Source organism: Coregonus lavaretus, assembly GCF_964263955.1.
Source record: "Coregonus lavaretus genome assembly, chromosome: 27".
Taxonomy (NCBI): domain Eukaryota; kingdom Metazoa; phylum Chordata; class Actinopteri; order Salmoniformes; family Salmonidae; genus Coregonus; species Coregonus lavaretus.
In genome coordinates this window covers 6,244,777-6,268,525 of record NC_140014.1, presented here as the reverse complement: position 1 = coordinate 6,268,525, position 23,749 = coordinate 6,244,777, and the positions used below count along the sequence as shown (strand labels likewise).

The 23,749-nt window shown below is 45.1% G+C and overlaps 1 protein-coding gene across 3 annotated transcripts in view; it reads right to left on the bottom strand.

The window, feature by feature from the left end:
• Nucleotides 1–1,034: 1,034 nt before the first annotated feature.
• Nucleotides 1,035–23,749, bottom strand: part of LOC311103119 (echinoderm microtubule-associated protein-like 1) — a gene marked incomplete at both ends in the record, with an annotated part of 87,084 nt that continues 64,369 nt past the window's right edge. For all 3 annotated transcript variants that reach the window (XM_084144657.1, XM_084144658.1, XM_084144659.1), the window contains 15 exons: nucleotides 1,035–1,160; nucleotides 1,267–1,397; nucleotides 1,863–1,958; nucleotides 2,088–2,175; nucleotides 17,822–17,919; nucleotides 19,254–19,342; nucleotides 19,553–19,620; nucleotides 20,046–20,177; nucleotides 20,472–20,597; nucleotides 21,026–21,177; nucleotides 21,742–21,841; nucleotides 22,174–22,308; nucleotides 22,481–22,576; nucleotides 22,720–22,830; nucleotides 22,940–23,009. In XM_084144657.1, the coding sequence (XP_084000783.1) occupies nucleotides 1,035–1,160; nucleotides 1,267–1,397; nucleotides 1,863–1,958; nucleotides 2,088–2,175; nucleotides 17,822–17,919; nucleotides 19,254–19,342; nucleotides 19,553–19,620; nucleotides 20,046–20,177; nucleotides 20,472–20,597; nucleotides 21,026–21,177; nucleotides 21,742–21,841; nucleotides 22,174–22,308; nucleotides 22,481–22,576; nucleotides 22,720–22,830; nucleotides 22,940–23,009 (1,618 nt within the window). The remainder of the gene's footprint in view (nucleotides 1,161–1,266; nucleotides 1,398–1,862; nucleotides 1,959–2,087; nucleotides 2,176–17,821; nucleotides 17,920–19,253; nucleotides 19,343–19,552; nucleotides 19,621–20,045; nucleotides 20,178–20,471; nucleotides 20,598–21,025; nucleotides 21,178–21,741; nucleotides 21,842–22,173; nucleotides 22,309–22,480; nucleotides 22,577–22,719; nucleotides 22,831–22,939; nucleotides 23,010–23,749) is intronic.

Here is a 23,749-nt window from a genome sequence, read left to right as displayed (position 1 = left end):
AAATGATGCTTTTCAACAGGTGTAACTAATCATTGATTATTCATTGAAATAATAATTCATTTGTTTTTAAAGGGCTCTTTGTAATGCCAGTGTGATACTTTATCATGTAATATACTTTGCAGAGCATTAGTGAAGTAGTCATTATGACACCATTCAATACCTCAGGAAGCCAGACAGTGGCAGCAGAGAGTTAATATCTTCATATTCCCATGTAGCTTCACAGAATTCACATCTATTCAACCGCACTTGGCCTAGTAACAAATTGCCTGGGGTAAACCTGATGTATTCATTATAAAATACACATCATATGATGAAAGAGTGTAATCATTGGAATATTGGTCATTTACTCTCTGTCAGTATCAGTTTGAACCAAATGCATGTGCTTTCAGTATAGATCAAATGCACATCGTCAAAATTAAAACTTCTGTTTTCTTTCATTTTGCAGACAATCTAACCCAGAGCAATAAGTGCCTTTCTCAAGAGCACATCAATAGATTTTTCAACTAGTCGGCTTGGGGATTCAAACCAGCAACTTTTCACTCACTAGCTCAGCGCTCTTAACCACTAAGCTTCCTGCTGCCCGCTTCCCAAGATGGAGTGGTATCTCTAGCAGGCCAGAGTGGCTACCATTGCTATGGCATAGGGAAGAAATTCAACTCCTACTTTTCTACTGTTTTCCTGAGTTGTGAAATATACAAAATAAAGGAGACAGACAGAATAATAAAAAACAAAACAAAAGGTACTGCCTGTTGTATCATCCTTTTGTTGCGATGCTCTTCGTCCCCAACCCACCCACCAAAAAGCTCTACTCTGGAGTGAAGTCAACTCTAGGAACAGATCTAGGATCAGCCCTCCCCAAATCCTAACCTTAACCATTAATGGGGGAAATACAAAACTGATCCAAGATCAGCATCTAGGGGCAACTTCATCCTAAACTCATTGTACAGGGAAGCCTCTGGAGCGCAACCCTTCCCCTACCCACCCTACCCTGATCCATAAAGAAACTGTCTGTCTGTTGCCCCAAAATGGCCGCCTCACACTACTCGCCACTGCATGACGCTCATGTCCTTGCCCCCAGTGGAAACCAGGCAACTATCGTCAAACAGGAACTTCACGTTGGTCACATGACTGCTGTGTCCGCCATAAACATGACTGGGAGCCTGGAAGAAGAAGAAAATCAATCAATCAATGAAACTGCAACCAATGGCCTCACAACATCTTCACAGGTTCTTCTCATCTATATATTCAATAGATTTTCAATCTTACCCGGAATTGAGAGCAGGGGAATGAGAAAAGGTGGACTTTTCCAAAGTCGTCTCCTGTGACGAGCAGCCTCTTCTCATTGGATCTGGAGACGGCGTTGATGTCAGTCCCGTCGGAGCCGTCAGGCCATAACCCTGTGGATCAGGGCCAGAGTTACAGTATCAATCTCATTATGTTATACCCTACACAAAATGTTCAAAGTGAATGGTTATACAGTATGTAATCTGGTCATTCAGTATGAAACCCAGAACAAAAATGTTGCGTAATTGCATTTTATGCTCGATTAGGTTCTGGGGGGAGAAGTACTAACGAGACGAACAATGTCTCCACCCCTTAAATTAATCTCTCAGCCAAAGTATGGGCCAAATGGCCCCTCTCCTTCAGAAATGTGAAAGATGTGAACACCTGCGAAATCGTGATTAGTCCAAATGACAAGTGACAAAAAAATTCTGTGCGCCGGGAACAAAGTTCCTCATTAGTTGTCGCATCCCACGGTCTGTTGACAGACGCTACGATACCATCCTATGTTATGTTAATCTGTCCACGAGACATTATACAGTATGTGTCCAGCAAATATATTATCCAGCTGCATTGCTCACCAAAGACTTTAAAACCCAGAGTGCAGGTGGAGGTGGCCCAGGGGATGTCCCGTGTGGTCTCCACACTCACCACCTGTTTACAAACTGACGGGATCCCTGGAATGACACACAGCTGATTGAAACGGTGAGGTGCTACCTGAACTTTTCCAATAAGAACACAGATTTTCATTTTCTGTTGCAAAACAGTTTGCTACAGTATGCTTTACTGAACATGACCATACTTACAATATAGTATCTCATAGTCTCCTGAGTTGGACACCAGGTACTGAGAGTCCACTGACCAGTCCAGATGGGTGATGAAGCTGGAGTGGCCCTGAGAGACAGAAAGAGGGAGATAGTATGCAGCAGTAGTACGAAGGCAAGAGAACCCTGCTGCAGCAGAACTTCACCAGATAAGACATTTGATGAACATTAATTATTCTAAAGTTGTGCACTAAAGTTGTATACAATTTTTGAAACATGAAAAGTACAACAAATATGTGTAAAAACCCTGCAGTTTTTAAACAGTGAATCGTTAAAGAACCAGTGCAGTCAAAACCGTGATTTTCTTGTGTTTTATATATATTTCCACACAATGAGGTTGGAATAATACTGTGAAATTGTGAAAATTATGATAATGCCCTTTTAGTGTAAGAGCTGTTTGAAAAGACCGCCTGAAATGTCAGTCTGTTTTGGTCGGATGGTCTATTAAATGTGTCAATAGACCAATAAGAAAGAGAGTTCCAAACCTCTCTGCCAATAGCAGCTAGTTTGCAGTTTTCCCCTCCCTACTCCCTGACAGTACTAGCAAAAAAAAAGTTTGAGAAATTGGTCTTTGCTAAGAAGTAATGTATATATTTTTTGACAATTTTAATTGAAAACAATCACAGTAAGGTACTTAATTGTTCCTTAGAAATGATTTGATATTGAGATAAAACGGCTACATTGGACCTTTAAAGGTCAACTACCCTTAAAACCAACTTCTCTGGTTTTAAATGGCCTATGTGGCATCAATATGAGTCAGAAACATTAATTCTAGTGTCAAAAGTGTGAATAGGATAATTTTGGTCATAAAGTCAGTCTTGTCCAAAATGGAGTGTTGTTAGTGAGTTCGTCACGACTTACTGGAGGGTTGGGTATGGATTACGATTATGCCCACTTGCCCAGTGCCCACTAACACGAGAGAAGCAGCTGTGCTGATTGCGCTCTATCAGCTGCGCACGCTCTATCCCAGGGATCATCAACTAAAAGCAGTCGCATGCCGATTCTTTCCTTGAGCGGATGGTCGCGGTGCGGAGCATAATTACAAATAATTTGTAGACTGCAAATTGACCACAAGAAGCACAAACAGATATAATGTTTGACTAAAACATAATCATTTCAAACATTGCTTACATTTGTATATGATCACATGTGTCTCTCTATTATATGTGGGAATACTTGGGGACAGATTTCTTAAATAAAAATCAATTGGAGCTGATTTCCTGGTGTTTTTACAGTCTTTTAAAAAAGTGTTTTATATGTTTTTTGCTCAGAAAACTTTTGGGGCCAAATAAAACCACCAGCAGGCCAAATTCGGCCCACGGGCTACCAATTGGGGAATCCTGCTCTATCCAATTATAGCAGCCAGAACCTCCAGACAGTGAGACAATATGCATGTGTGTGTTTTGTGTTTTGTGTGTGTGAGCGTATGTAGTGTGTAAGTGTGTGTGACTGTATGTGTGTTAAAGTGTTATTGTAGTATGTGTGAGTGTGTGGGTAGAGTCCAGTGAGTGTGCATAGAGCCATTGCAAGAAGGTCAGTGTAAAAAAAAAGGGGGCAATGCAAACTGTTCAGCAGTCTTATGACTTAGGGGTAGAAGCTGTTCAGGAGCCTTTTGGTCCCAGACTAGGCGCTCCGGCACTGCTTGACATGCGGTAGCAGAGAGAGCAGTCTATGACTTGGGTGGCTGGAGTCTTTGACAATTTTTAGGGCCTTCCCCTGACACCACCTAGTATATAGGTCCTGGATGGCAGGAAGTTTGGCCCCAGTGATGTACTGGGCCATACACACTACCATCTTTTCAGCCTCCTGAGGGGGAATAGGCACTGTCGTGCCCTTTTTACGATTGTGTTTGGACCATGATGGGTCCTTAGTGATGTGGACACCGAGGAACATGAAGCTCTCGACCCACTCCACTACAGCCCCATCAATATGAATGGGGGCGTGCTCGCATGCGTCCGGAACAACTGGTGCTCTCATTTATGGTTCAGTGTTGCTTTCTTCGAAGCGAGCATAGAAGGTATTTAGCTCGTCTACTAGGCTCGCATCACTGGACAGCTCGCGGCTGGGTTTCCCTTTGTAATCCATGATAGTTTGCAAGCCCTGCCACATCCGAAGAACATCAGAGCTGGTGTTGTAAGATTCGATCTTGGTCCTGTATTGACATTTTGCCTCTTTGTTGGTTCGTCAGAGGGCATAGCGGGATTTCTTATGAGCGTCCGGATTAGTGTTTCACTCCTTTAGCTCAAGTACGATGTTGCCTGTAATCCATGGCTTCTGGTTGGGATATGTACATAAGGACACTGTGGGGACGATGTCGTTGATGCACTTATTAATGAAGCTGGTGACTGATGTAAATTCCTCAAAGTCATTGGATGAATCCCGGAACATATTCCAGTCTGTGCTAGTGAAACAGTCCTGTAGCTTAGCATCTGCTTCCTCTGACCACTTGAGAGCGTCACTGGTACTTCCTGTTTGAGTTTTTGCTTGTAAGCAGCAATCAGGAGGATAGAGATGGTCAGATTTGCCAAATGGAGGGCGAGGGAGAGCTTTGTATGGGTCTCTGTGTGTGGAGTAAAGATGATCTAAAGTTTTTTTGACTCTAGTTGCACATGATATACAGGTATAACAACAACATATTATTTTGAGTCCGTGGTTCTCCAGATGCCTGCAGATGTCTGTCAATTTATGCTGAAATCTTGTGCCTACAATAATTACAATAATTGCCTTCCATTCAGCTGTTTTCTAACCTCATTGTCTGAACCGTTAACGTTAGGTAGTAAGTGGCTACTGTGCTTGAAATTTAGCTAGCTTGTTGCTACCTGGAGAGCAACTAGTAAACAATAGCTGGAACGACCTAGCGAACAGACGCGAACTGGCTGAGTCAATTCAGTGGCTAGCTTTGCACTTGGCTAGCTAACAGTAGCTGCTAGGGGTAAGTCATAACCTACATTTGTGTTTTATTTTTACATATTGGTAGCTAGAGTCGTTCAAGGAATTCGGGACATGGGTGACTAGTTAACGTTAGTTTGGCTCTCTCTGTGTGTTCGTGCCGTGAAAGGAGGGGTTTCTTCTTTGTCTGAAAGCAATGGCTAGCTAGTATGCTAACTATTCTAGCTAACTAACTGGCTGAATAAGTTGACGACGGACTCGCTCAAGCTGTCGGGACTAACCCACAACGTTAGACTCCGACACGAACGATCTGCTTGGCGTGTTGACACATTGGTGGTTTGTTGTGGCCGAGTATTGGTGCTAAACCGTGTTGTTGGAGTCCGGCATGCTAGCTGGCTGTGGCGTCTTATGACTAGGTGCCCTGGACGATTTTCACGGAAGAATACTGTACCTAGTTAGCTAGCTGAATAAACTAAGTTAGTCTATTCCTAGAAAACATTGAACCGCTGTAGTTTACAACAATTATAGTTTCTGAGGTGGAAGTTGGGAGAGTTATATTTGGGTGTTGTGGTGAGGGAGGCCCCGCTCTTTCCTTTCCCAGATAGTTAGTTCATTTCATTCCGATCTCCTTTGCATTATTGTAGCCATTTTCTGCAGCCTGTCAACTATGCCTCTGTCTATCACTGTTCTCTCCTCTCCGCACAGGCTATACAAACGCCTCACACCGCGTGGCTGCTGCCTCTCTAACCTGGTGGTCCCTGCACGCACCACCCACGTGGAGTTCCAGGTCTCAGGCAGCCTCTGGAACTGCCGTTCTGCTGCCAACAAGGCAGAGTTCATCTCAGCCTATGCTACCCTCCAGTCCCTCGACTTCTTGGCGCTGACGGAAACATGGATTACCACTGAAAACACTGCTACTCCTACTGCTCTCTCCTCGTCTGACCATGTGTTCTCGCATACCCCGAGAGCATCTGGTCAGCTGGGTGGTGGCACAGGAATCCTCATCCCTCCCAAATGGACATTCTCTATTTTTCCCCTGACCCATCTGTCTATCTCCTCATTTGAATTCCATGCTGTCACAGTCACTAGCCCATTTAAGCTTAATATCCTTGTCATCTATCGCCCTCCAGGTTCCCTTGGAGAGTTCATCAATGAGCTTGAGGCCTTGATAAGTTCCTTTCCTGAGGATGGCTCACCCCTCACAGTTCTGGGGGACTTCAACCTCCCTACGTCTACCTTTGACTAATTTCTCTCTGCCTCCTTCTTTCCACTCCTCTCCTCTTTTGACCTCACCCTCTCACCCCCCCCCCCCCTACTCACAAGGCAAGCAATATGCTTGACCTCATCTTTACTAGATGCTGTTCTTCTACTAATCTCACTGCAACTCCCCTCCATGTCTCCGACCACTACTTTGTATCCTTTTCTCTCTCGCTCTCCTCCAACACTACTCACTCTGCCCCTACTCAGATAGTAATGCGCCGTCGCAACCTTCGCTCTCTCTCTCCCGCTACTCTCTCCTCTTCCATCCTATCATATCTTCCCTCTGCTCAATCCTTGTCCCTCCAATCTCCTGATTCGGCCTCCTCAACCCTCCTCTCCTCCCTTTCTGCATCCTTTGACTCTCTATGTCCCCTATCCTCCCGGCCGGCTCGGTCCTCCCCTCCAGCTCTGTGGCTTGATGACTCATTGCGAGCTCACAGAACAGGGCTCCGGGCAGCCGAGCGGAAATGGAGGAAAACTAGACTCCCTGCGGACCTGGCTTCTTTTCACTCCCTCCTCTCTACATTTTCTTCATCTGTTTCTGCTGCTAAGGCCACTTTCTACCACTCTAAATTCCAAGCATCTGCCTCTAACCCTAGGAAGCTCTTTGCCACCTTCTCCTCCCTGCTGAATCCTCCTCCCCCTCCCCCCCCTCCTCCCTCTCTGTGGATGACTTCGTCAACCATTTTGAAAAGAAGGTTGACGACATCCGATCCTCGTTTGTCAAGTCAAATGACACTGCCGGTCCTGCTCACAATGCCCTACCCTATGCTTTGACTTATTTCTCCCCTCTCTCTCCAGATAAAATCTTGCGACTTGTGACGGCCGGCCGCCCAACAACCTGCCCGCTTGACCCTATCCCCTCCTCTCTTCTCCAGACCATCTCCGGTGACCTTCTCCCTTACCTCACCTCGCTGACCAACTCATCCTTGACCGCTGGCTGTGTCCCTTCCATCTTCAAGAGAGCGAGAGTTGCACCCCTTCTCAAAAAACCAACACTCGATCCCTCCGATGTCAACAACTACAGACCAGTATCCCTTCTTTCTTTTCTCTCCAAAACTATTGAGCGTGCCGTCTTTAGCCAACTCTCTTGCTATCTCTCTCAGAATGACCTTCTTGATCCAAACCAGTCAGGTTTCAAGACTGGTCATTCAACTGAGACTGCTCTTCTCTGTGTCACGGAGGCTCTCCGCACTGCTAAAGCTAACTCTTTCTCCTCTGCTCTTGTCCTTCTAGACCTGTCTGCTGCCTTTGATACTGTGAACCATCAGATCCTCCTCTCCACCCTCTCCGAGCTGGGCATCTCCGGCACGGCTCACTCTTGGATTGCGTCCTACCTGACCGGTCGCTCCTACCAAGTGGCGTGGCGAGAAGCTGTCTCCGCACCACGTGCTCTCACCACTGGTGTCCCCCAGGGCTCAGTTCTAGGCCCTCTCCTATTCTCGCTATACACCAAGTCACTTGGCTCTGTCATATCCTCACATGGCCTCTCTCTATCATTGCTACGCAGACGACACACAACTAATCTTCTCCTTTCCCCCTTCTGATAACCAGGTGGCGAATCGCATCTCTGCATGTCTGGCAGACATATCAGTGTGGATGATGGATCACCACCTCAAGCTGAACCTTGGCAAGACGGAGCTGCTCTTCCTCCCGGGGAAGGACTGCCCGTTCCATGATCTCGCCATCACGGTTGACAACTCCGTTGTGTCCTCCTCCCAGAGTGCGAAGAGCCTTGGCGTGACCCTGGACAACACCCTGTCGTTCTCCGCTAACATCAAGGCAGTGACCCGATCCTGTAGGTTCATGCTCTACAACATTCGGAGAGTACGACCCTGCCTTACACAGGAAGCGGCACAGGTCCTAATCCAGGCACTTGTCATCTCCCGTCTGTATTACTACAACTCGCTGTTGGCTGGGCTCCCTGCCTGTGCCATTAAACCCCTACAACTCATCCAGAATGCCGCAGCCCGTCTGGTGTTCAACCTTCCCAAGTTCTCTCACGTCACCCCGCTCCTCCGCACACTACACTGGCTTCCAGTTGAAGCTCGCATCTGCTACAAGACCATGGTGCTTGCCTACGGAGCTGTGAGGGGAACGGCACCTCCGTACCTTCAGGCTCTGATCAGTCCCTACACCCAAACGAGGGCATTGCGTTCATCCACCTCTGGCCTGCTGGCTCCCCTACCTCTGCTGAAGCACAGTTCCCGCTCAGCCCAGTCAAAACTGTTCGCTGCTCTGGCACCCCAATGGTGGAACAAGCTCCCTCACGACGCCAGGACAGCAGAGTCACTCACCACCTTTCGGAGACATTTGAAACCCCACCTCTTTAAGGAACACCTGGGATAGGATAAAGTAATCCTTCTAACCCCCCCCCTTACCCCACCCCACCCCCCCCCAAAAAAATAAAAATAAGTAATAATAATTGTAAAGTTGTTTTCCCACTGGCTATAAGGTGAATGCACCAATTTGTAAGTCGCTCTGGATAAGAGCGTCTGCTAAATGACGTAAATGTAATGTAAATATATAAATTAGGTCAAACGGATTTCAGTTATCCTGCATTAAAATCACCGGCCACTAGGAGCGCCTCCTCTGGGTGAGCATTTTTTGTTTGCTTATGGTCCTATACAGCTCACTGTGTGTGGTCTTATGCCAGCATCGGTTTGTGGTGGTAAATAGACAGCTACGAATATATAGATGAAAACTCTCTTGGAAAATAGTATGGTCTACAGCTTATCATGAGTTATTGTAACTCAGGCGAGCAGAACCTCGAGACTTCCTTAATATTAGAAATCGTGCACCAGCTGTTGCTAGCAAAGAGAAACACACCCCCTCCCCTGAGCTTCCCCGACGCTGCCATTCTGTCCTGCAGATGTATAGAAAAACCAGCTAGATTTATATTTTCCATGTCCTTGTTCAGCCACAATTCAGAGAAAAATAGGAGAAACATAGGATATTACAGTTCTTCAGATCACATTAATAGCATAGTCTCAAACGGAGCTCATCCAGTTTATTCTCCAGTGATTGCACGTACGCCAATAGAACGGAGGGCAGAGACAGTTTATCCACTCTCCAACGTAGTCTCATCATGGTATCCCGCACGCCGGCGTCTATAGCGCCGCCTCCTCCTTCTATGAGTGTCGACATTTGGGCCTAGTCCGGGATAATCAATATGTCCTTCACCTCCGACTCATTGAAGTAGAAGTCCTCATCCAAATCGAGGTTAGTGATAGCTGTTCTGATGTCCAGAAGCTATTTTCGGTAATAGGAAACAATGGCGGAAACATTATGTACAAAAAAAGTTTGGATAAGCGCAAATAAAAATACAAAAGAGCACAATAGTCACTTGTATCCCAACTGCAACTTGTCAGTATTCCAAAATCCATTCGCCAGCGTCTTGTGTCCCCCCGCAACCTGTTTTGTTCCCTATGAAACACTGCCAGACAGATGCACACTCTGGTAATAGATAGTGAGAAAGTTGCAAAAAACTAAACTGCACCGAAGCACACACGTCACCACTCAGTGACTTGATAAGCTGATTGTGGCCTTGCTGCTCAATGTGCCTGCCAGCTACTACTTGCTAGCTTCATTGAAAAACACAGTGCTGGAACTTAGTGATTTTGGGCACTGATAAACAGCGTGTAGTTTGTGCTTTATTAACGATAGTTTGACAGCTTGCAGACGATGAAGTTGTAGGCATGTTATTGTTCTCAGAAATCAGTCCTGAGCATGCAGCCAGACTTTGCCAACTCAATAGACTGTATGCACTGCACTGACTCGTTTTTCTTGCAAATTTTTTTACTTCAGAAATACTGCACCAAACTCCTTAGCTAGATGTAAAATTGCACTACTAAGACCGTTTACATTAATTACAGATTGCTTGATTTATCTTAGATTAATTCTGACTATTTTAAAGAAATTACTATTTTGAGGAAGTTGCTACAGTGATATGCGAACATAACACAAACCACACCCCAAGATGAATTGTTTGGCTTCAGTCATGGCCACTAGGTTTTCTTAATGAGCAATCTTCAAAACGATGCCAAATCCTGTGGGACCCTGAACATCAGAAGTTTTACACCAAAACGTGGCCAATTAGAACAACTTCTGGTAGATTCCAATCTGGATTGTATTTTTCTATCTGAAACAACAATCTACAACTCCTGCTAGTATTTATACAATGCCAGGATACAGTGTATTAAGACAAGATAGAGCTCAATCATTCTATTTCTATGGCAGCACATGCAGTCAAGAGCGAAGGAAAGGAGAAAATGTGTGTCCCCCTATTTTAACATGAGGTAAGCTGAGAGGACGTAGGTCTACAACAGACCCACGTTTTGTCTGTTTAATAATACGATCCTTTAGATATTTTGTCTAAAATTCCCCCCGTCATAATGACCAACCTTCCTGCCCACCGGCACAGTAAGTTGAAATGGAATTGTATTTAACTTCTGGCTTCCCGCAGACTGTTTTTGTGGAACCCAATACAATTGAAAGCAACGTTAGTGTATGTAAATACAGTGCCTTGCAAAAGTATTCATCCCCCTTGGCGTTTTTCCTATTTTGTTGCATTACAACCTGTAATTTAAATGGATTTTTATTTGGATTTCATGTAATGGAAATACACAAAATAGTCCAAATTGATGAAGTGAAATGAAAAATAAATAACGGAAAAGTGGTGCGTGCATATGTATTCACCCCCTTTGCTATGATGCCCCTAAATAAGATCTGGTGCAACCAATTACCTTCAGAAGTCACATAATTAATTAAATAAAGTCCACCTGTGTGCAATCTAAGTGTCACATGATCTGTCACATGATCTCAGTATATATACACCTCTAAGCAAGGGGCACCACCAAGCAAGCGGCACCATGAAGACCAAGGAGCTATCCAAACAGGTCAGGGACAAAGTTGTGGAGAAGTACAGATCAGGGTTGGGTTATAAAAAAATATCTGAAACTTTGAACATCCAAAAGAGCACCATTAAATCCATTATTAAAAAATGGAAAGAATATGGCACCACAACAAACCTGCCAAGAGAGGGCCGCCCACCAAAATTCACGGACCAGGCAAGGAGGCCATTAATCAGAGAGGCAACAAAGAGACCAAAGATAACCCTGAAGGAGCTGCAAAGCTCCACAGTAGAGATTAGAGTATCTGTCCATAGGACCTCTTTAAGCCGTACATTCCACTTTACGGAAGAGTGGCCAGAAAAAAAGCCATTGCTTAAAGAAACAAAATAAGCAAACCCGTTTGGTGTTCGCCAAAAGGCATGTGGGAGACTCCCCAAACATATGGAAGAAGGTACTCTGGTCAGATGAGACTAGAATTGAGCTTTTTAGCCATCAAGGAAAACGCTATGTCTGGTGCAAACCCAACACCTCTCATCACCCCGAGAACACCATCCCCACAGTGAAGCATGGTGGTGGCAGCATCATGCTGTTAGAATGTTTTTCATCAGCAGGGACTGGGAAACTGGTCAAAATTGAAGGAATGATGGATGGCGCTATATACAGGGAATCTCTTGAGGGAAACCTGTTTCAATCTTCCAGAGATTTGAGACTGGGATGGATGTTCACCTTCCAGCAGGACAATGACCCTAAGCATACTGCTAAAGCAACACTTGAGTGGTTTAAGGGGAAATGTATTGGAATGGCCTAGTCAAAGCCCAGACCTCAATCCAATTGAGAATCTGTGGTATGACTTAAAGATTGCTGTACACCAGCGGAACCCATCCAACTTGAAGGAGCTGAAGCAGTTTTGCCTTGAAGAATGGGCAAAAATCCCAGCGGCTAGATGTGCCAAGCTTATAGAAACATACCCCAAGAGACTTGCAGCTGTAATTGCTGCAAAAGGTGGCTCTACAAAGTATTGACTTTGGGGGGTGAATAATTATGCACGCAGGTTTTCATTTTTTTGGTCTTATTTCTTGTTTGCTTCACAATAAAACATATTTTGCATCTTGAAGGTGGTAGGCATGTTGTCTAAATCAAATGATACAATCCTCCTAGAGAATAATTGTGATATAATAAAAACAACTCTCACTAATTTAAAAACATATTATACTAAAACAATTACATGTAAGAAAAAGAGAAATAATATAACAGCATTTATTTTGTTACAACATTTATTTTGTTAATATTTTTATCCAGTCGGATAAACACTCCAATGTCCCCCCCCCCCCCGTCCCCCCCCCCCCCCGTCCCCAGTGAAAGTTGCGCCCCTGCCAATAACAGATTTGATTAAGTTACCCATCAATTCCCAAAGGAAATGAAGTCAGCTGTTGTTACCCCCATATTTAAGTCTGCTGATTGTTTTATGGTCAATAATTATAGACCTATAAGTATTTTGCCAATCATTTCAAAGGCTGGAGAGAGGGTAGTTGCTGAACAATTGACTGATCACTTGAATACTAGTGATTTCTCATTACACCCCATGCAATTTGGCTTCAGAGCTAATCATTCTACTGAGTCAGCAAACTGCTATTTTTTAGAGAAGGTTAAATTTAAACTTGACAAAGAGGGAGTGGTAGGATCTGTGTTTTTAGATTCGCAAAAATATTTGATTCTGTAAATCACAGAATTCTACTCTCTAAACTAGCTGAATGTAATTTCTACCCCAATGCTTTAAAATGGATGGATTCACATATCAGTTGTTTTAGAATAGCTCAGTGCTTTCTGTGTTGTTGGGGCAGCCAGCGAAAATTTGGAGTGTAGGGGTTGGTAATGTTCTCTAGTTGCGCCGTGATTGGCTCAGTGTTCTGTCACTCATGGGGACACTAGGTCACCGCCAAGTCTAAGGGTAGAAAATTCAAGCCCCTTGGGTGCTGCCATAGAGTTACATTAGAAGTGCCCATCCAAGAAGGCTCAAGGTCATTGGCCACAGATAAAATGACATCAAATCATGTTATATAGGCTCCCGAGTGGAACAGTGGTCTAAGGAACTTTGTTTCAGTGCTAGAGGCGTCACTACAGACCCTGGTTCGATTCCAGGCTGTATCACAATCAGACCGTGATTGGGAGTCCCATAGCGCGGCCGTCATTGTAAATAAGAATTTGTTCTTAACTGACATGCCCAGTTAAATAAAGGTTAAATAATAATAAAATATATATATACCACAGGTCAAAAGTTTTAGAACACCTACTCATTCAAGGGTTCTTCTTAATTTTTTTTACTATTTTCTACATTGTAGAATAATAGTGAAGACATCACAACTATGAAATAACACATATAGAATCATGTAGTAACCAAAAAAGTGTTAAACAAATCAAAATATACTTTACATTTTATATTCTTCAAATAGCCACCCTTTGCCTTGATGACAGCATTGCACACTCTTGGCAATCTGAAATATAAAATATATTTTGATTTGTTTAACACTTTTTTGTTACTACATGATTATTCCATATGTGTTATTTCATAGTTTTGATGTCTTCCCTATTATTCTACAGTGTAGAAAATAGTAAAAATAAAGAAAAACCTTTGAATGAGTAGGTTGTCACGATCGCCGGTAAGAGAGGACCAATGCGCAGCGTCGAATGCAAACATATTTATTAACACTGAAGGAAACACGAACAAAACAACAAACGATACGTGACAGTACATGGTCAAACATAAACAGACTTGAAACAAAATCCCACAAACACGAAAGAAAAGCCGACTCTTTAAATATGGCTCCCAATCAGAGACAACCAGCTGACAGCTGACACTCGTTGCCTCTGATTGGGAGTCACTCAGGCCAACATAGAAATAATCAAACTAGACCCACAACCTACAACACAAAACATATAAACTAACACCCTGGCTCAACATAAGAGAGTCCCCCGAGCCAGGGCGTGACAGTACCCCCCCCTAAAGGCGCGGACTCCGACCGCGCCAACCACACACACAACAGGGGAGGGACCGGGTGGGCACTCCGCCTAGGCGGCGGATCCGGCTCCGGGCATGATCCCCACTCGCTCTCTAACCCCCCAAAGTACCCCTGGTCCGGTCTGGCCCTGCTGCCCGGAGCTGGACTGCACACTGGTGGAGCGGATTGCTCTAGCTCCGGCGTAACGCATCTGACCGGCGCCGGACCAGGCACCAGTGGAACACGCACGTGCCGTGCCGGACCGATGACGCACACCCCTGGCTTGGTGTGGGGAACAGGCACGGGCCGTGCTGGACTGACGACGCACACCACTGGCTTGGTGTGGGGAGCAGGAGCGGGCCGGACAGGGCTGACGAAACGCACCACAGACTTGGTGCGGGGAGCAGGAATGGGCCGGACTGGGCTGACGACGCACACCACTGGCTTGGTGTGGGGAGCAGGAACGGGCCGGACAGGGCTGACGAAACGCACCACAGACTTGGTGCGGGGAGCAGGAATGGGCCGGACTGGGCTGGCGACGCGCACCACAGACTTGGTGCGGGGAGCAGGAACGGGCCGGACAGGGCTGACGAAACGCACCACAGACTTGGTGCGGAGAGCAGGAACGGGCCGGACTGGGCTGGCGACGCGCACCACAGACTTGGTGCGGGGAGCAGGAGCGGGCCGGACAGGGCTGACGAAACGCACCACAGACTTGGTGCGGAGAGCAGGAACGGGCCGGACAGGGCTGACGAAACGCACCACAGACTTGGTGCGGGGAGCAGGAACAGGCCGGACAGGGCTGACGAAACGCACCACAGACTTGGTGCGGGGAGCAGGAACAGGCCGGACCGTACTGGGGACACACACCACTGGTCCTACGCCGGGATCTGGAATGGGCCGGACCGGACTGGTAACACACCCCAGTACCTCTCGCCGTGCCTCTACACCTTCCACCCCCTCTTCGGCCAGTGGCCCCCGTAACCTGGCGGCCTCCTCTGCCAACCCGCTGGACCGCTCTATCGCGGTCTCCTGCTGCCCCGACGTCGTGAGCCCCCCCCTAAAAATTTTCTGGGGGTCTCTCCTCCCCGTGGGCCAGGCCTCTATAGTTCTCGCCCAACTCTCGCTCTTCTGCTTCCAACTCCCGCTATTCAGCTCCTCAATTGGCTTGACCCAGTCAAAACTCTTCCTCCATTGTTCCCAAGTCCACTCTCTCCGCTCTTCAATCGGCTTGACCCAGTCGAGGCTGCCACGGAGATCTGCTAGGGATTTCCCTGGTGATGGCTCCTCGACTCGCTGCTTGGTCCAGTTTGGGTGGGATTTTCTGTCACGATCGCCGGTAAGAGAGGACCAATGCGCAGCGTCGAATGCAAACATATTTATTAACACTGAAGGAAACACGAACAAAACAACAAACGATACGTGACAGTACACGGTCAAACATAAACAGACTTGAAACAAAATCCCACAAACACGAAAGAAAAGCCGACTGTTTAAATATGGCTCCCAATCAGAGACAAACAGCTGACAGCTGACACTCGTTGCCTCTGATTGGGAGTCACTCAGGCCAACATAGAAATAATCAAACTAGACCCACAACCTACAACACAAAACATAGAAACTAACACCCTGGCTCAACATAAGAGAGTCCCCCGAGCCAGGGCGTGACATAGGTGTTCTAAAACCTTTGATCGGTAGTATATATCTAAAGTAGCTTTGATTGGACTGATAATGATTTTATGTTTATTTTTTACATTTTTTAGTCATTTAGTAGACGCTCTTATCCAGAGCGACTCACAGTTAGTGAGTGCATACATTTTTCATACTGGCCCCCCGTGGGAATCGAACCCACAACTCTGGCGTTGCAAGCGCCATGCTCTACCAACTGAGCTACAGTGAGTTCAAGACTACTGGGAACTCGCAAGAAAACAAGCTCCTCACTGGGAAAATCAGTTTTGAACGGTCATCCAACTCGGAATTCGAAGTTGGGAACTCGGGCCTCTTTCTGGAGCTCCGACCTGAAGATCACTAAGGTTATGATTCGACCTCATTTTTTTTTCCGAGTTCCCAGTTGTCTTGAAAGCACCATAAATCCAGAGAATGCCAGACTTTGATGACAAAGTTTCATGACAGAATTTGCCCACGAAGGACCGCCGCACCACCTTCCTGCTCAAGTGAGCACAGCACAACAAGGTGAGTCCAAAAATGTCTTGTATGCTGCTGCATAAATGATGTAATATGCCAGGGAGAGATGTATACTGTAGCTAAGAAAGTAAAACTAAGTGTATGTTGTGTAGTAAGCTGTTAGTAGCCCATGTGCCTCACCCTAATAATTTTGTCCCTTTTTCCCTCATAATTTTGCCTACTGTTCTGACTTGGTGGTGCACATGTAGCCTATAACCTGTTTTAGAGAAATGTCATCATCGAATATTGTAAGAGCTTTCATTGTCTGCTTATATGCCCCCTTTATTTATCCTATGGTTCTGACTTGATGTACAGGGAGAATACTGTAAGAACGGCCCATGGTTCTGAATTCTGTCGCTGTACATTTCATTGACTACGTCCGTCCAAGCTCGCTCATTATTGTCTTAATTTAAATTACAGATTGCCTCTTATCCACTCGTCATCCCCTTATGCCACAGTCTGTACATCTCAATTGTCAGTAGAAACCACATTTGTTTCAGCAAGTCAGCCATATCAGCTATGTTTTTTTTAAATGAAGTAAATTAGGCTGAATGAACTGTTTCTCTGCCAGGTAAGGCTCCGCTGATAGCCAGGTGTAACAGTGGTAAGGTGTTGGGACTGCTGTTGGGGCTCTGCTGTTGGGACAGCTTTATGTAGGCTGGTCATGGCTCACATCAACACCATCATCCCGGAAATCCTAGACCCACTCCAATTTCGCATACCGCCACAGATGACGCAATCTCAATCGCACTCCACACTGCCCTTTCCCACCTGGACAAAAGGAACACCTATGTGAGAATGCTGTTCATTGACTACAGCTCAGCGTTCAACACCATAGTGCCCACAAAGCTCATCACTAAGCTAAGGACCCTGGGACTAAACACCTCCCTCTGCAACTGGATCCTGGACTTCCTGACGGGCCTCCCCCAGGTGGTAAGGGTAGGCAACAACACATCTGCCACGCTGATCCTCAACACGGGGGCCCCTCAGGGGTGCGTGCTTAGTCCCCTCCTGTGCTCCATGTTCACACACGACTGCGTGTCCAAGCACGACTCCAACACCATCATTACATTTGCTGACGACACAACAGTGGTAGGCCTGATCACCGACAACGATGAGACAGCCTATAGGGAGGAGGTCAGAGACCTGGCAGTGTGGTGCCAGGACAACAACCTCTCCCTCAACGTGAGCAAGACAAAGGAGCTGATCGTGGACTAAAGGAAAAGGAGGGCCAAACACGCCCCCATTCACATCGACGGGGCTGTAGTGGAGCGTGTTGAGAGTTTGAAGTTCCTTGGTGTCCACATCACCAACAAAACTATAATGGTCAAAACACACCAAGACAGTCATGAAGAGGGCACGACAATGCTTTTTCCCCCTCAGGATTTGGCATGGGACCCCAGATCCTCAATAAGTTATACAGCTCCACCATCGAGAGCATCCTGACTATGCTGTAAATGTGCATTATTTAGCATGCCCTGCTGATGTGGTGCTGAGGAGAAGAGGGGTGTACTAAAAATTAAAAGGTGCTCACCGAGCACTTTCCCACTCGACTGTACTTCCTGCCACTCTCCCCCACTGCGTAGATATAGATGTAGTTGTCGTGAGAGCCGATCGCCAGGAAATTGCCATCTAGGGATAGGGACAGGAGATGTAGGTTAGAACAGATAATATCGCCGACATAAATAATATGGCATGTATCCGTATCACAGTCAACCTACACTGAGTATACAAAACATTAAGAACACCTGCTCTTTCCATGACATAGACTGACCAAGTGGATCCAGGTGAAAGCTATGATCCCTTATTGATGTCACTTGTTAAATCCACTTCAATCAGTGTAGATGAAGGGGAGGAGACAGGTTAAAGAAAGATTTTTAAGCTTTGAGACAGTTGAGACATGGATTGTGATTGTGTGCCATTCAGAGGGTGAATGGGCAAGACAAAACATTTAATTGCCTTTGAACGGGGTATGGTAGTAGGTGCCAGGTGCACCGGTTGTGCACAGGGGGGCCAGTATGAAAAATGTATGCACTCACTAATTGTAAGTCGCTCTGGATAAGAGCGTCTGCTAAATGACTAAAATGTCAATTGGATCGCTAAAAAAAGAACTGCAATGCTGCTGGCACAACTGTGGGAAGCACTGGAGTCAACATGGGCCAGCATCCCTGTGGAACGCTTCCATGCCCTGACGAATTTAGGCTGTTCTGAGGACAAATGGGGTGCAACTCAATATTAGGAAGGTGTTCCTACTTCCCATTTTTTTTATACTGGATTCACCTGGTCAGTCTATGTCATGGAAAGAGCAAGTGTTCCTAATGTTTTGTAAACTCAGTGTATGTGGAAGTAGTTTAGTGCCCAAAATATGTGTTAATTATGTTAAATATGTGGGGGGAAGAAAATCTAATAATTTCCTGATCTTCTTATATCTCTCAGATATAGGACAGACACTTAAAAACAAGCTTCCTTTAGATTAGTTTTTTACTATCTGTTTTTCCATGTATGAATCTGTTATTCAATGCGTTTCTATGGGCTAAGGCCAAATTCAATGTTTCAGCAAAAATCTAATATATATCCTTTTTATACCTAAAGGGATCCTAAAATTCAAAATCAAATAGCTAAATGATTGTTGGTTTGACCATCTTAAAACAATCCATATGTTAGCTCAGTAGAACCACCCCCCCCAGGAATACGGTCCATGCGGAAACACATGCGCTTAAAAAGGGACATGCGATAAACAGTTAAAAAAAATTACGCCACGTTAACGCGTTATTAACGTGTTAACTTTGACAGCCCTACAACTATCATCTGATAATGATACTGACTAAATAACAGCCATTTTTATTTAGAAGATGTGCTACATAGAGAGACATAACCTATTATAATCCTTATAATATGTCATAATAAAGCCTCATGCATGCTTATGACAAGTAATAAAGCAATATAAGAGCCTTAAGAACACTTACCCGGTGCAAAGCTTATAACAGACAGCTGTTCATTTCCATCTGTGTGCACTGTGACTAGATCCTTAGAGTCGGTCTCCAGCACCAGCCACCTGTATGATGAAAGTTATCCATCCTCTCATGATTAAAAGCATACTAACACATCACATCTCTCCTGTAGTTTCACAACACCCCTTTGAGATTCATATTGTACTGAAAAGCACTATGCAAATTACATGTGTTATTATTGTTACTGGCAGATCTCTATGGCTTTTGTGATTGAATTGGCATAATAAGATTCTCCTCGAGCACTACTTTCTCACCTGCCGGTCTGCATTCCTATAGCAACCACTGCTCCAGAGGGATGGAATCCAGCAGACTGAGCTGCGTCCTGTTCATGAAAGAAACAAAGGATGTCTCATTTCAATACTGCATCCTAACACATTTTACCACACCCAAATAACCAGCCTCAGTGAAGATCTATTACAACACAGAGAGACTGAAGCTTTTTGAGAGATTTATAAACACAAAGGGTTGAGATAGTACCCTACACATTTCTCCACTATTATAATTAGGGCACAAACATCGTTTTTCTGAATCAGATCATGTGGTCAGCAAAAGCTTGTGGTAGCCTGGTCCCAGATATGTTTGTGCTGTATAGCCAATATATTTGTCATGACAGTTGTTGGCCATACAGCACAAACATATCAGGGAACAAGCTAAGCTTGTGGCCCTTCTACTCATACATTTCATGTTAACTGAGTATAACGTGTGAGGCTCAGAGTTGTCCCCAGGGAGCACTGTCTGCCTCTCTACCTCCATAGTCTTGGTCCAGACAGGCTGGTGCGTGGAGGTGTCCCACAGGCTGACGTGCTTGTCGTGGCCACAGGTGAGGAAGTGGGGTTTCCAGGGGTGCACGGCCAACCCCCACAGCTCATCGGTGTGACCCTGGAGCAGTTAGGGAGGACAGTTAGCCTAGTTGGCATTCAGTTGCTAGAAAGAGGCAAATACTTGCTTAATGTAGTCCCATTCTGTACTTTCCTCTAGCTGGGTCCATCTTTTACCATTAGCTTTGCTACATGCACCAAAAATGCTAGCCAGAAGATGCTGGACATTACTAAATAACCAGCTAATGAGCTTAAAGAATGTCTGAATTAACTGAAAACACCCTACGTCAGCATGAACTAGAATGTCCAATCATTGTACCCACAGCCATATATATATGGCTTTGATTTTACCCACTTGTGTGATGGGGGTAAATTCGCCGTACAAACTGCCTTGTAGAACATAGTTCCTGGTGGTCCCAATAAGCACACTCTCCCCTTTGCCCTCGGCAACAGTGCGGACAGGGCCAAATAACTCAGGAACCTGGGAAAGGTGGGAAAATAAATATGATTATTCATACCAATGGTAAGCTTCCTGCCACGGTAGGTGTGAGGGTTGTTTTCTTTGTCTTATCTGTGTTTGATTTTACAGATGGCTGGGTGGGGGGTATGGAGAGGGGACATGGGCATTGTAAAAGAGCACATTGTTTTCCTTGTACAAATCATTGGTATTACTGTTTACATAAATACTTACTGTGTACATGCATCAACCAAAACCCTCATATTTCTGAAAAAGCTAACATTATCTTTTGCAATATGCAAAAGGACTTCAAAGGACTTCTTAATTAATGTATCCTATGGCCAAGACCCTGATATACTGTAGATGTATTAATAAAAAGTGTACTATGGAAATGGCCTATATCATGGGTCTACTTTTTTGGGTGTATGTACACGAATCCGCACGTGTCTCACCTCAACCGATTGGATCTGTTGGTAGCTCCCATCCCAAGAGATGAGTTTCCGATCTTTTCCTCCTGACACCAATGTGCTGTTCCTCAACATACACAGTGCAAAGATGCTCCCCTCGTGTGCACCCTGAATGGTGTGGCTAATTCGATTAGTGCCTGTAAAACAGAGAGAAAGACAGAACACCCTTGGAGAAGGCAGAAGATAGCTAGCTGTTTGTTCTACAACACATGGTCAAGAGCAGTTCACTCACAAGACAGACCTTGTTGTTCTATCCTAGGCATGACCATATTCTGACCCCAGCCTCCTGACAACTCTCTCATAATAAAGAGCCTTTGATGAGCCAAAATGGGGCAAAACAATGGGCCAATAACCAAAAGGTCGCTAGTTTGAATGACCAAGCCAACTAGCTGAAAAATCTGTCTGTGACCTTTTTGTTTTATTTTTATATATTCTGTCAATGTTCCCCCTTGAGCAAGGCACTTAACCCTAATTGCTCCTGTAAGTCGCTCTGGATAAGAGCGTCTGCTAAATGACTAAAATGTAAATGTAACAAACACACACTCTGAAAACAACAGGACAGGGAGCTGCACTCTTAGAAAAAAAGAACCTAAAGGGGTTCTTTGGCTGTCCCAATAGGATAACCCTTTGAAGAACCCTTTTTGGTTCCAGGTAGAACCCTTTTGGGTTTGATGGTTAATTCTATCGAATGACAGTTTTACCTTTTCCCCACACCAGTATATTTCCACTTGAGTCTCCAGTTATGGTGTCTCCATTTTCTGAAAAAGTCACACACAAGAAAAACTTGGGCTTCTCTTGTTTCTGCAAGGAACATAAATATGGCTTTATTTACTTGGGGGGCAGAGATAGAACAGAGTTGTATAGTCAGAAAACAGACGGAGATAGACATGCAGCTTCAATAACACTACAGAGAACCTAACTACTGAAAACCTGAAAATATGACATTCTCTAACATGGGGTGAAGAACTAAAGACCAAAGGCAACACAGCCGGTTCTAGCTGCATTGAATTTAGATAAAAGCGTCTGCTAAATGGCATATATTATATTGATTTTAGCAAATACATTTCCTCTAAAACTCAGATTATCTAGCAGATGAACATGAGGCAGTATAAATGAGAAATCTCATGTCATACCTCGAACAAGCCTTGCTTCTTGGCAAGGGTACCCCTCTCCAGTGTCCAGAAGTAGAGGTGTGACTTCCCACACGTGACTATAATGTTGGTGTCAGTGGGGTGGAAGTCGGCAGCGAACACTGCCTCGTTGGAACACTGTAAAGGGACAGAAACAATCATCGTGACACGTGCCAAACGTCTATGAGGATCGATAGAGCAACTCAAAAGCCAGGTAAGCTTTCCTGAGGCCTGAAGACTTTAGTTTAGAGGGCTAACAATTTTCTGATGCGCACAGGTTCAAACCCCGGTCGGACACATATACACTCACCTTGACATCAGCCAGTCTCTCCTCTCTCTGCCAGTCCCACACAGAGAGCACATGGTCGTTGGAGTCGTCTACTACACACAGTGTGTTGCCTCCGTTCTGCACAGATCAAGAAAGATGGATCAGCCCTGTCCTCAGTTATTTAGGAAACCTTTTCTGACCAGTAAAGGCACACTCAAAATCTGGTTCACATATGAGATATGATATGCATGCATATTGTTTTACCAAGGTCCATTGCTTACCGACTTGGAGAATGCGAGGCAAACCAGGGCGCGGTCAAAGAAGCCTGTCCCCAGAACGTGGAGGGTGTTGAGGCTCACAGAGTCCCAAACACGCACATGAGGAGCCAACTGCTGTCAGTACACACACACACACATACACACACACACACATTATTTCTAATGATTAAATAAGTGAACTGTTCATAGGTTTAAAGTTATGTGAGGATGAGAGGTCACTTACTTTGCCTTCAGAAGACGTGCCTGCCACCTGTCCTGTTGCTATGGTGATTTTATCAGGATGGACAGCCAGACTATAGAACACAGACAGAGGAACAGAGAGACGGCAAACACTTTGAACATCTGAAGGCCGATTTGAACAATGATGAAAAACCACTGAGACCTCAAAGCATATCAAAGAAAAATGTTTTGTGTCTTAAGTGTAGTATGAAACTGTGAATTGCTGTTTAGCAGATGTTATTGCAGGTGTAGCAAAATGCTTGTGCTTCTAGCTCCGACAGTGCAGTAATATCTAACAAGTAATATCGAACAATTTCACAACATATACCCAATACACACAAATCTAAGTAAGGAATTAATTAAGAATATATACATATTTGGACGAGCGATGTCAGAGCGGCATGGACTAAGATACAGTAGAATAGTATAGAATATAGAATACAGTATATACTTATGACATGAGTAATGCAAGATATGAAAACATTATTAAAGTGGCTAGTGTTCCATTTCTTAAAGTGGCCAGTGATTTCTAGTCTATGTCGATAGGCAGCAGCCTCTAATGTGCTAGTGATGGCTGTTTAACAGTCTGATGGCCTTGAGATAGAAGCTGTTTTTCAGTCTCCCAGCATCGCCTTCTGGATGATAGCGGGGTGAACAGGCAGTGTCTCGGGTGGTTGATGTCCTTGATTATCTTTTTGGCCTTCCTGTGACATCGGGTGCTGTAGGTGTCCTGGAGGGCGGGTAGTTTGCCACCGGTAATGCATTGTGCAGACCGCACCACCCTCTGGAGAGCCTTGCGGTTGTGGGCGGTGCA